The sequence below is a fragment of the Callospermophilus lateralis genome, chromosome X, assembly GCF_048772815.1.
Source record: "Callospermophilus lateralis isolate mCalLat2 chromosome X, mCalLat2.hap1, whole genome shotgun sequence".
NCBI lineage: Eukaryota > Metazoa > Chordata > Mammalia > Rodentia > Sciuridae > Callospermophilus > Callospermophilus lateralis.
The window spans coordinates 481057-495059 of record NC_135325.1 but is presented as its reverse complement, the minus strand read 5'-3'; the positions used below and the strand labels follow the sequence as shown (position 1 = coordinate 495059).

Genomic DNA, 14003 nt, shown 5'->3' with positions numbered 1-14003 from the left:
AAAGAAAGAGAGCTGTGACTGTAGATGTTGAGCTGTGCACTCTAAGCAAATAGGTGAGGCCAAAAGAATGACCAGACAAAAATGGCCAAGCTTCACTTGAGGGGCTGATGTGAAATTTGTTCAACAGTGTACTTGAGGAAAAAACAAATAGCGAGGAGGTTGTCATAGGAGGAGGACTGAATTTTAAGTTAAATTTTGTCCTGAGAAGTCAAGGGTGCTAAAGGAACAGTGTGCCCTAGTTCCAATGTGATCCAAAGGTGGGATATAGTAATCACCTACCACTGGGCAGCACTCCTAATTATCTCCATTCCACACTTGCCTTGTACTGAGGGACCTAGGAAGAGACTGATGACACAAAAGTGTTAAGTGTAGGTTAAGGAAAGGAATTTGGCCCCATTCAGAGCACTTCCATCAGCCACAGTGATTTTTTTTTTTTTTAAATCAAGTGATGTGAATCTGAAATAAAAGTTAAAATTATAGCCGGGAGCTGCTAGTTTCCAAACCAAACCTGAGCACCAGAAACACCTGAACATATTGCAAGTAACCTGTAAACCCTACTATATTTGAATTAATGGCTCATATGAGAAATGAAGTCCAATCAAATCATTAACACTTTTTAAAATGACACATGAAACAACAAATCTGTGGAAAACCTCGTTGTCGTGCAATACTTTTAGAAACATAGGATAATATTCCACTTATTTTATTGTACCTTGAGGAACATAAGAATGCTAGAGTTAACAAAAATTTGGAACTTCATCAAAGTAGAAAAAGAGATTCAGTCTTCCTTGTTTCAAAGAAAAGTTCAGCCTGTATTCTTTGAATGATCTTGAGAAAATATTTGGCCTAAGATGAATATATCACGTTCCCAACTTTCTGGGAATTACATTTCGGGGTGATGATGATTGTGGATCAGGTTTCTCAAATGTATTTGGCTCAACACAGTAGATTACAGTCTACTTATTTGATAAAGCCAACCTATTCATCCCCAAAACATCAAAATATTCAGAATCTGTACTAAATTGAAACTTGTGTTACAATGGCAACTGAAACTTTTTTTTTCTAACCTAAAATAACTCAAATCCCAATGATTTTGAGAGAAAAATGGATACTATTAAGGGAGTAAGGTTGGTTCTGACTAAATTAACCTAAAATAATCCTTGCTAAAAGCAGACCAGGTGATCAGACATCACCTTGGGTATGGGGAAGGATTCTGATGAAACCAGCTTAGCAAGTTTCTTGCTAAAAGTTGATTTTACAAGGAAGTTCACAGATGGGCCTAGAATGAGATGCAGGAGCCTGACTAAAATTTGGCCAAGCTAAGAATCTTTGTCAGTGCTACTTTCTAGAAATTTAACTTTCTTCATCATAATGTGCTTTTTTTCTTTTAAAACCAGGAATTGAACCCAGGAGTGCTTCACCACTGAGCCACATCACCAGCTCTTTTATTTTTTATTTTGAGGAAGGGTCTCACTAAATTGCTGAGTCTGGCTTTGAATTTGCAATCCTTGTGTCTCAGCCTCCTGAGACTGTGCTAATGTTATCAGTATGATCCCTTCCTTTTCATAGCTCAACTGTGATCAGTTATTTAATTCAGTATGAGGTCAAAAGGAAAGAAAAGAAATTTATTGAGGGTAACTTTCTAATAAGCATTTCAATAGACAGCTAAACTTGTGTGCAAAACCTTAAGTTGTGCTAGAAATGATGACATAAAAGTAATACATGGGAATTTATGCCAATACTTCAAGAAAGATAATCACTAGGTTTATCTTTTTTGAAGTATTGGCATAAATTCCATATTTTGCACTTGTCAATCAATGCATTTACATTTTTTCTTTGTTAATTGAATGAATGTTTAGCAAATACCTATGTGTGCTAATCTGATGTAGGATACAATATCATGATTTCCTGTAAATGGCTGCTGATGATGGTCAGCAGCCATTTACAGGAAATCATGATATCTTAATAAGATATCTTGAGTAATCTTTATGTTGTGTCTGATAAGGACCAGGATCAAAATTCAAGGGATCCTGAGCCTCTAGAAACAGGACATAGTTTCTCTGAGCCATGATCTATAGATTTTTATCCTGAACTCATGACCCTACTTCCAGTGCATCTCATTCATAAAAAATGAAGTTTACAGTAGTAAAAATCTCCAAATCAAATGGCCTCATAAGAGAGCCTTGTCTCTTCTGTGAGATATACTAGAATAATCAGTGCCATTGTCATTCTTTGTAACATTTCAACTTCTCCTGTGGCTGTGCTAAAATAATAAAACTTGTGCATTCTATCTCCATCTCCCACAGCTGTGATTTCTGGATTTCTGTTGGTGAATAAGCCCTTCAGAATTGTCATGAGGTGGAGGAAATAGCATGTACTGAGTATTTCCCAAGTCAAGTTGCCAAGAATGAGCTAATTGTAACTCTCCCTTGCATATAATGAGTCAAAAATTTCCAGTGCTGGCCATTCTTTGAGGATCCACCTTTTCACAAGAATGGTGCACTTCCGTCGAAGCTTGGCTTTTCAGCCTACCAGGAGTGAAATTTAAAATTATGTCTTGAGATAAATACAATGTCCAACCATCTTTTTGAGTATTTTTTCAATGTTTTATTACTGATTACATATTTTATCCATATTTAATGAAAAATTTTAAGATAAATGTTATGTAAGCTGACTATATTTGCTTTTGGAAAGTTTCTCTACAAGATACTGATAGTACTCTGTCTTCCATCAAATAATAAGATTTGTTGAAAATTTACTCATTATGTTTAACAGGACAAGTTTGACACATTTTCCCAAAATATAAAAGCAGGAATTACAAATATATTTCATTTCACATGTCAATTTCCAACTAATATGTAATAGATATTTACCTCTTATGTTAATAAAGGTTGTGGGGTGGGAATATAGCTCAGTTGGTAGAGTGCTTGCCTCGAATGCCTAAAGCCCTGGGTTCGGTCCCCAGCACCACAAAAAAAAAAAAAAAAAAAAAAAAAAAAAAAAAAGTTCTGAGGCTGCATCTGGCCTAGCAGAAATTTTTTTATTCTCATTGGATACAAGATAGGGAGTAGGCAATTAGGTCCTATATTTTCCATCCTTGCATAATAAGAAAAGAGTTAACATTTAGGGGCTAGGGTTGTGGCTCAGTGGGAGAGTGCTTGCCTAGTATGTGTGAGGTACTGGGTTTGATTCTCAGCACCACATATAAATAAACACAAGGTCCACTGACAACTAAAAAGTATTTTTAAAAAGTTAACATTTAAAATATACTTTCAAAGATTACTAGAAACAAATTAGTATACATGAAAAATATTATCTAAGTAGAAATGAAGGCCAAATTAACTGCTAATTTATTTGTCCTATAGGTCAATGCATCACGTCAGGAAGCCAAATTGACTGAGGAGTGTGATCTTCTCATTGAGATCATTCAGCAAAGACGACAAATTATTGGAACCAAGATCAAAGAAGGGAAGGTATGATTTCTAGGGTATCTTCTCCTGGAGAAGATATCCTCCCATATTATTTCAGTGGCTTTGAAAATGACAAACACCCTCTTTTCTACTTTTACTATACTTCCTTTTTACGTCTTTATATCAGTCTATTTTGTACTGCTATAACAAAATACCTGATATTGGATAATGTATAAAGAAAAGAGTTTTATTTGGCTCATGATTTTGGTCACTAAAAAGACCAAACTGCATGGTATCCACATCTAGGAAGGATCCCCTAGTTGTGTGACATTATTGCGAAGCATAAGGGGAAATAGGCATGTATAAAGTACATGGCTGGAGGGGGATTCCTTCATAACAACTCAGTCATGTGGTAACTAATCCAATCCTACAAGACTGAACCTACTCCTTTGAGATAGCCATTAATCTCTTCCAAGTGTAGTATTCCCTATGACCCCAAATGCCTCTTAAAGACCTTACCACCTCTCAAAACCATTATAGTGGTGATCAAGCCTCAATATGAGTTTGAGTGGGGATCAAATTTCATTTAATCCATAGCAGTCTTTAATACTTAGTTCAAAGGTCCTTGTTTGGCAATTGTTCCCCCACCCCTTTTTGTTTGTATTATGGTTTCCTGTGCACTTCTGTAATCAAGGGCTGCACCATTAGCCAACTCCAGGGCTTGGCCATTGTGTGTTCCATAGAGGCAGAGTTCATTTCATATTTATTGAAATATCCTAGCAATCAATACAGCATTAAATAAATTAAAAATGAATCAAACTTTATATATATAGAAATTATGAACTACTTTCCCATGCCCTTGAGGGAATTAAGACAGGTTAAATAAGCTCACAGTGGCAAAACTTTCATTATATCATAGACTCCTTTGTGAATATATTAGTAGTACTTCTTTTCTAATGTTTATGTTTTTTAAAATGGTTTTCCAGCAAACTGTATTCAAAAAGAAATTTATCATTTTATATTTCACCTTTATAATCATTTATTAAAAATTGATTCAAAAACTGTTAGACTTTAGAATTCTTCACTTTGTTCTATTTTCAAATTAGTAATATTTAATTGAAACACTTATAATCCTTTTAATTTTACCCATTTTTCTACTACATTCAAAGGATAATTTTTCTAAATATTTTAAAAATAGAAACATTCATGGTCCAAGAAATTTTTGAGTTTCTATTATTACTTCTCATACCTGTACTTTAATGAACTATGTATACTTAAAACAAATTATAAATGCTTAAAAAAAACAGTAATCATGCAAGGACTAAAGTAGTTACTTTTCTCTGTGTCCTACAAAATTTAACAGGTACCTTCCAATATTGTGCAATGTTTTAGATTACTCTATTGAGATTGAAAAGTATACATGTAAATTATAATGCTAATCAAAAAAATTAAAGTCAAGTTAATTGATCTTAAAGCTATCATAGTGAATTAACAGATTGACATGACAATATTCCGTGGCCAATAGGTCTCACCTGGGCTGGAAGCTACTTTCCTAAACACTCTGGCTGTCCAGTGGACATGAGCACTGAGTGTCCACCTGGAATCCTTAGAGGATACTTTTTCCTCTCCATCATCATCATGTACCACATGGGCACATCTCTTAATTTCTTACACCTTCTAGGTTCTCAGATGCCTGGATGCCTGATGTTCAGCCTCAACTAATTATAATAATTAGTATGCATGGAAAAGGGATCAGATTTCAATACTTATATTAGTTTGTTTTCAATTTTTAATTGTAAATAGGTAAATTGTCACTATATGTATTGTGGAGTACAGGTGATGTTATGACTGATGAGCATAAGGTGGAATAATTAAACTAAGTTAATTAACATATCCATCACCTCATACTGTTTTTTCTGTGGTATGAATATTTGAAATTTAATGTTTTAGCAATTTTGAAATAAACACTACGTTATTATTTACTGTTCAAGCTAAGCAATCTCTCTCAAATTAAAAAAAAACAAACAAGCTCATTATTCCTGTCAATGTTGAGGCTTAGAACTCTATTCATATCAGTTTCTAAATTACCATGCTGTTGGCTTAAAACAATTCAGATTTATTATGTTAGTGTTGTAGAATTCAGAAGACCACAGTCAGTCTCACTGGGTTAAAGTCACGATTTTGGCAGCACAGTTTCTTCTGGGGGAGAACCAATTCCTTGCCTTTTCTGAGCTCATTCAGGCCACTCTTATTTTTTGGCTCCACAATTTGTTCTGACCTCTGTTTCCCTCCTCCCTTCTTCATGGACCTGAGCCTCCCTATTTTTTTTTATAAAGATCTTGGTGATTACATTGAAATTTCCTACATAATCAAAGACAACCTCCCCACACCCAAATCCCTAATGTAATAACATTTGCAAAGTCTGTTAGGCTGTGTAAGGTAATGTACTCAAAGATTGCAGTGCACATTTTTGAGGATCCTGTATTCGGCCTGCAATGGCATACACAACTTTCTAGTCAGCATGCCTGCCTTGCCCTTGCATAATATGAACTATGAGAGTTTATCTCATATCTCAGTTTATCTCACAGTAGTGAAGGATGTCCCCGTTTTAGCCATGATGGTGCCGGCACTTGCTTTGGTGCATTCTCCCTACCCCAACCCCTTGACATTGGTAGAGAACATAATGAAATAGAAAAGCAAAGCGAGATAGCTGGACTGAAACAAGATAAGTATCTCCATGGGACAGAAATGGGATAAAAATAGTGCAAAGCCCTGACTGTGGCTAACACAGGCTAGCATCATTTGGTCTGGAAAAGGCTGAAGCAGGTATGGTTTCAACCCTTATGGCTAAGTCATACTTTTTAAAATAATTTTTTTAGTTGTAGATAGATACAATGCCTTTATTTCATTTATTTATTTTTATGTGGTACTGAGAATCAAACCCAGTGCATCACAAGTGCCAGATGAGTGTTCTACCATTGAGCCACAACCCCAACCCCACTAAGTCATTCTTGATGATTTGGGGAAAAGGATCTAGAAGTGCCTCAGATAAGACTGGGACAGAAATCATTGCTTAATGCTACTCACTGACTTTTGAAGGCTTCTCAGATCATTAAAAGGAACTGAAAAAGATTATTGCCAACCTCTGCTTAGTGTCATAGCTTTTAACAAACTTCAGGTCTGGGACTGTGGGACAAGTCAGTTGCTAGGTTGAGGCCTGTGTCATGCTCTTTCTGATATCTCACAAAGCAGGAACCTCAGAAACAAAGAGAATCATTCTGCACAAAGAGAAACTCCTGAATCTTCTGCAGACTGGGAGAGGGCAACTGTGAAACTGTCAAGATAGGGCAGCCTGATCAAGAAGAACGAGAAAGCAAAGAATCATACATGACTTCTCCCATTCAAAACTGAAACCCAATTCCAAAGCAAATACAGTAATCTTATTATCTTATTCCAGAGGAAATTAGTTATGTGGAAGAATACAAAAAATACTTTAAAAGATATAGTTTTAAAATATTTCTCAAAGGGATAAATGAAGAAATAACTTTTAAAAGAGCAAAGAAAAACTGAAAAAGAAAACAAAAATAAAAGAAGGGAAAAAAAGCAAAGAAAAAAGTGAAACCATGAAATTAGAAAAAATAAAATCAAAGCCAGCAAACTAGAAGTTTTGAAAGTAAACATGTTTTGAAAATAAACTTAAATTAAAAAAAAACAGCTCTAAAGGAAATTTGGAAACTGAGTTTTGACATCCACCTGAGGAATCCCATAAATACAGAAGGCACAAACGAGACTGAATAGCATTAAAGCATGGCAGATGCCCATTGATTTTTCCACTCAAAAACTAGGAAAGTATATATGTAATATATAAACTTCATATGGGACTTTTTTTGGTGGGAAGTATTGGGAATTGAACCCAGGGGTGCTTCACCACTGAGCTATATTACCAATCTTTTTTGTGTTTTATTTTATTTTTTTTAAATTAATTTTTATTGTAGGTTGTTCAAAACATTACATAGTTCTTGATATATCATATTTCACACTTTGATTCAAGTGGGATATGAGCTCCCATTTTTACCCCATATACAGATTGCAGAATCACATCAGTTGCACAACCATTGATTTACATATTGCCATTCTGGTGTCTGTTGTATTCTGCTGCCTTTCCTATCCTCTACTATCCCCCCTCCCCCCTCCCCTCCCCTCTTCTCTCTCTACCCCCTCTACTGTAATTCATTTCTCCCCCTTATATTTTTCCTCCTTTGTGTTTTATTTTGAGACAGGTTCTCACTAGGTTCCTGAGGGTCTGAGTTGTTGAAGCTGGCTTAACCTTACCAATCCTCCTGTTTTAGCCTCCAAAGTTACTGGGATTATAAGCATATATGACCATGCCCAGCACATGGGACATTGACTTCCTTCCTTCCTTCCTTCCTTCCTTCCTTCCTTCCTTCCTTCCTTCCTTCCTTCCTTCCTTCTGATGCTCAACCACTGAGCCACATCCCCATCCCTTTTCATTAGTGTTTATTTTGAAACAGAGATTCACTAAGTTGCTTAGGGCCTTCTTAAATTTCTGAGGCTGACTTTGAACTTGCAATACTCCTGCCTCAGCCCCCCAAGTTGCTAGAGTTGTATCTCCTTTTTTCTTTTAATGTCTCATACTTGGTTGGAAGGGAAGCAAATTTTCAGGACTGAACACCATATAACCCCTCCTCTAAGGACCACACAGTGAAATGAATTAGATACTGTCAGCAGTGAAAATAATGTTTTTTACAATGTTTGGAAACTTTATAATGTACTAATAAATACATTTTCAAAACAACTTTAGAAATGCACCACAATGAGGGCTAGGGATGTGGTTCAGTGGAATAGTTCTTGCCTGGCATGCATGAGTCCCTCAGTTCAACCACAGAAATGTACTGCAATGACAGGCTGTATGTCATAAGCAATAAGCAGCCAAAAGTTATTTGAATGCAAAGTGATTGCCTTCGATTATTTACAAAAGGCAAAGAAAACATAGTAAAAAGAATGAGCTCTCAAATGAAGTTAGAAAAAGCACAACAGAATAAAAATTAAAGAAGCCCCCACCCCAATAAAAACAGGTGTCAGCTAAGTACAACCCATTGCCTAACTCCTAAAAATGGAGTTTCCTCCATTTTTAAAAGGTTGTTTACAAAAACAAAACCAAAAATGTTTATGTGATAGAGATACTATGTACTCTCCCAAACCTAAAATATTGACATTATTTTAACTATGTTTAATAGAAACCATGTATATACTCTCAGGTTAAGAAGGACTTCTGAGACCAAACATTAAAACAAGAAATCATAAATCAAAGATTAAAACATCGGAACAATCACCTATCTGTCCAAGGGAAAACTTCATAGCACTAGGAACCTCCAAAAATGTAGTAGATTTTTTTAGGCACCAGCATACTCTTTCATGGGAATATATATATTGGAAAATTTTTCAAATTTTCAAATTTGCAATGTCGTGTCAGTTATCTCAATAGAGTTGTCTTTATAAGACACAGATTTTTAATTATGTAGTGAAAGTCTTCAGAAATTAAAATTAATGAACTACAGTGATATGAATTATCGTTGACAAATCACAAAGTCATAAACAAATCTTATAATGATTTGTATACAATAGGGAGAGTTACATAAGATTTCATAAGCTAACCCCCAAATCCTATATGTTGTTTAAGCACAAGTGTCTTGGGTGAGCAGTTCTGAATTCAGGAGCTCTTTTCTCTTGGAGAGATGTGAAGGAGGTTAGAAAGGGCCACACAGGGGCATTAGTGCCATTGATGATGTTACCTTCTCTTCAAAATTTTGATGCTGGTATTATGACAATACTGAGATTTGGTAGTACATTTGGGATAGTTCATCATATTACTTTAAATTTTTTCTGTATGTTTAAAATTGTACACTTTTTTGAAGTGTCCATTTGCTTGGAGACATTATCTCAGCAGGCAGTATTATGTGGCAGATGTTACTGGAAAGGAGGAGGGCACAGTTTGGCTTTCCCTTGGGTTAATACTTTGATGCATGAGCAAGGATTAGTTGACTCCAAAGCCTGGGATACACAATGATTTGAGTCCCTGGTCACATTATGTTGCATCACAAGCATGTTTCCAAGAGGAAGGGTGGGAAGGCCAACACCCTGGAAATCTGAGGTGCCAGGGAGGGAGGCCATGTGTGGACCTGGGGCCCTCTGTGGGGTGGGTCCCTGCAGCCCAGGGCAGTTGCAGGGCAGTCTTATCACTGAGTCAGGAGCAGGGACAGTGGGGCCCTCTGACAAGCACTTGGAAATAGGCAGGTGAAGGAAGTTGCCAGCAGGTGATAGTGCAGCACATCAGTATATACTGCTGCTTTATGCTCTTGGAAGAGCTCCCTAGCCTGTATGGGGGTGTAGACTGCATAGACTGCAGGCTACGCACGAAACTCCCTGAGAAAGATGCTGCTGCTTCTACTCTGCAGTCAAGGGTGAATTTTTTGTCAAGACACAACAAACTCCCAAGGAAGTGAGTTCTTTCAATGTGCAAACACAGGGCCCCTTCTCTGCACTGCCTTTATGTACTCGAATTCTCCATAATTTAAGAGAATTCACTTGGACTAAATGGTCATATTGTTTATGGCCTTAAAACAGTGCTAAGTCCAGTTCTCATGGTCAATTCAGGTAGTCCTGTTAACTGAGAGCACTTGCTGATTGCATATAGCTATTTGGGGGTGTGTATACTACAAATGTACAAAAGCACATATTTAAAATGCATTTAAAGCAAATTAAGTCTGCTTTTAAAACAGTATGTAAGGTATAATAAACCAAAAATAGAATGATATCAACAGGCCTATGCCTGGTTACAAGGAGATTCTAATAGAATATTTCCATGATGAGTATAGAGTGAAATTCAAAAGTTACAATGTGGCAATCTCACTTTTTAAAGGCAAAAGGGATAGAGTCACCTGAAAAATTTCCTCCCTGGCTTTGATACTTGCATATGTAGACTCTTATGTGTCATGGTCTAACATTTCTTTTAAATTACCAGATTTTATTCATGTTGTCAGATTTCTAAAATATTAAAAGTATTGTATAATGAAAAATTAAGTATTTTGCTCAGTGCTCTATGTTAGAATTTTAAGTGCTGTAGCATGTAGCACAGGGTTTCAGAATGGGTTTGAGTCAAGGCCATCTGACTAGAATCATTTATGCTAGGAGTTAGTTAAGTTTTTCTGTGAAGGGCTAATAAATACTTTTGGTTTTGCCATGTAGTCTCTGTTGCAACAACTTACTTCTGGCAATATTGTAACATGAAAGCAGCCACAGATGATTCCTACACAAAAGAATGTGACAGTGTGCCAATAAAACTTTATTTATACAATCTTGATGCTGAATTTGGTCCATACACCATATTTGTGAACACCTAACTTTGAGCAGTGTTTTTAATTTCTCATTTTTATAATGTAACCCACATAAGAAATACATATGGTATCACAATCAAGTGTAAAACACACATGACATATGTTTTACAAAATGCAACTTGCCTTTTCTACCAGAAATATGCTCTGCTATTTTCTTCTATTTTATTTTTTAATGTTAGTTCTGACCATATTATTTATTCATCTCCTGCTTATTAATAAACCTTCACTGTTTGTTAAAATGCAAATTCCTGCTACTCTGCCAATTACAATTCCTTAACTAAAATATTGGAGGATTTGCCCAAACATCTACAGTTTTTCTTTGGAAAAGATCCCTAACTCATCTTTTGCACAGTACTTGAGAAGCTCTGATCGTCATATATGAGATGGAATTGTGCACTAATATATAGCTAAGATTAGCCCCAAATCGTTCTTTGTAGAACATTCTAATATTTTCATAGGAGGCTCTTATTTTTGTTTTGTTTCCATGCATGATTTGGGGCTTTTTCTTTCTCTTCTTCTTTTGTTATTTTTAATTTCTGGTATCATGATAGAAGAAGAAAATGATGAAACTGGAGTGCAGTCATTCACATTTGTAATCTGTGTCATCTTCTCAGACATATCCAAATGATAAATGATTGGCATGAAATTATTCTACAAGAATATTTCAACCTTGTTTTCTTTTGTTAGAATTGTATCAAATATCTTCTATTTTGCCATGTAATTTAAATTATTCTTTATGTTGTGTAATTAAGTATTCCATGCACTTGGTTTATTCTAGGCACTGTAAGTTATTTTTCCTCGTGGAATTTTTCTTGCCTCTGTTAGTTTCTAATAGGTGTGTTCAATAACTTGAATTGGAGTGGATGCTTTGTTGGGTTTGCCTGTGGATATAAGGATGACAAAAGCTAAATTCTATTTGGTATAAAATAAGTGTCATTTTATTCAACCCAGGTACACAGATAATGTTCTGGGGATAGTAACAACAATCATAATGTTATGTCTTTTACCAGGCTCAAGATATCATAGTATTTTCCCCAAAGTTTTGACATTTCAATCTTTGACTCTTTACTTTCAGGAATTTTTCTCACCCTGATATCTTGTGCCTGGTGCCTCTCAATTCAGCATGAATTTCCTTTGTTTGCTGTAGTCCGTACTTGGAATTGGATGTTCCTTAGAGGCCTAGAGTTCTGACATCTCTTTCCTTCCTTTTCTTCGATTAGAGTTGTCCGGGGATGATAATGATGACTTGGAGAAAGAAGGAATTTCTTGGAGTTAGCAGGAATTCTGGAGGGAGCCTGAGCCAGCCTTGTCTGCAAGACAGATTAACCGGCCTCCTCCCTACCCTTTCACCCAAGGCTATTTTCCATTCCGGAATTATCATAAAGCCAGCCAAAATCTGTCCCCGGGTGTATAGATGGGGGCACTAGGCACACGGCAATTCCAATTAGTGGTCTAATTTTAACTTGGCTTCTGGCCAAAGGGCTTCATCTCACAGCACATTTCAAGCACCAGAGTGACGGTCAAGTGGGTTACCTTGGACTTATCTTGGCCTGCCTGGGAGGTTATGGTCTATTACGTTTGAGAGTCATTTTCAAACAAGACAGAAATGGGAATTGGAATGGAGGTTGTGAAGCAAATATGCATTTTTATCCCAACTGGGAAATGCTTATCAAAATAGTTCTTAGTTATCAAGTAAGCACAAAGTGCCTGGAAATGACGTTCCCAGCGAGGGGAAATGGCCCAGCTGTGCTTTTTTTGGCGTTCTCTCATCTGCTCAACAGGAAAAATATTAATCAATGGGAAAAATGCTCCCTTTCTGTTAATTTAATACATGAGTTTTAGGTAGAGTGGGGAATAGTAATACCTAATGCATTTATATCACAATTTTATTACATGAATTACAAAGAAGTTTCTAGAAAATGATTTTTGCTAAAGCCTCAAATTTACACCTATAGAGCTGTTTTGTTTTCTTAATGGAACAGAAGGAAACCTGAAATAAACTTCCAAAGTTCCCTATGTTCTTGGAGTAATTGTGTGGAATAGTGGAGGGAAGAGATCTGATGACCCTTTGTAATTTGACAGTGGGTAACACCTTTTTTTCCCATTAACAGGGAAGCAATTAGCAATTCAGTGTTTCCTCATAAAATGAATTAGCAACACTTCTCCAAGAAGAGAAAGTATATCTCTAACAAGAGTTCCATGACTGGGCTTTACCTGATTTTGCTATCTCTATGCTTACTTTTGAACTTTTATAGAAAGATGGCTTACATACTATAGAGCACACACATCACAATGGTCCAGTCTGATGCCTTTTCACTGGAGGCACTTACCATGTAACCATATGTGTCCTTGTCTCTTTTGTTCAAGGTGATGAGGCTTCGCAAACTGGCTCAGCAGATTGCAAACTGCAAACAGTGCATTGAACGGTCAGCATCCCTCATCTCCCAAGCAGAACACTCTCTGAAGGAGAATGATCATGCCCGCTTCCTACAGACTGCTAAGAATATCACTGAGAGGTAAGTTTAGGGGTCCAGTGTGAGGTTCTTGGGCTGCTGATCCCTTGTATATGGGATGTGATTGACTGGTCTTACTCTCTCAGTGCTTTTGTTTTTCAAGGTTGAGGAACAGAGACAATAGAGGTTTCAAGCTCTTTCACTCCAGCCAAAGATGCTTCCCTTTGACATGTCAGCCCTTTCAGTATTCAAGGACTTTGAAACAAGAGTCCACCAGTTATAAAGAATAAAATCAACCTCTTTTTTTGAGCAGGAGCTTTTGATGGAACATGAATAGCATTTCTTGTGAATCTTAGTCCCTATCTCATTGTGCACTTGGTAACAAAGAAACAAAATGAAGGCAGAAGCATAAAAGGGGATCTTATCTTCTATTGCACTCTTCAGCATCTGTCTGAAAAAACATCACACAGGTGTCATTGTGTGAGGCCTGTTTTTACTTGGTTCAGAAGCTTGGCCTCACCTGAAAAGGTCAAGGCTGACTCATATGGAAGACAGAGGGCCAATCGGTCAACCTCATCCTGTCTTCTTTTAAAACACCTTCTATTTCAGGGGAGGGAACTATAAAGTGATGTTTACTCAGTGGTCAGCTCAGCTGTGAAACTGGCAAGGATGAGTATTCATTTAGTACACCTACTTGATTGTCATAAAAATTACTCATCTCCATG

At 36.5% G+C, this 14003-nt stretch overlaps 1 protein-coding gene across 1 annotated transcript in view; it reads left to right on the top strand.

The window, feature by feature from the left end:
• Mid1 (midline 1) overlaps window positions 1-14003 on the top strand; it is a 118611-nt gene that overhangs the window by 71451 nt on the left and 33157 nt on the right. The window contains exons 4-5 of the mRNA XM_077106407.1: window positions 3366-3473; window positions 13193-13341. Of these exons, the coding sequence (XP_076962522.1) occupies window positions 3366-3473; window positions 13193-13341 (257 nt within the window). The remainder of the gene's footprint in view (window positions 1-3365; window positions 3474-13192; window positions 13342-14003) is intronic.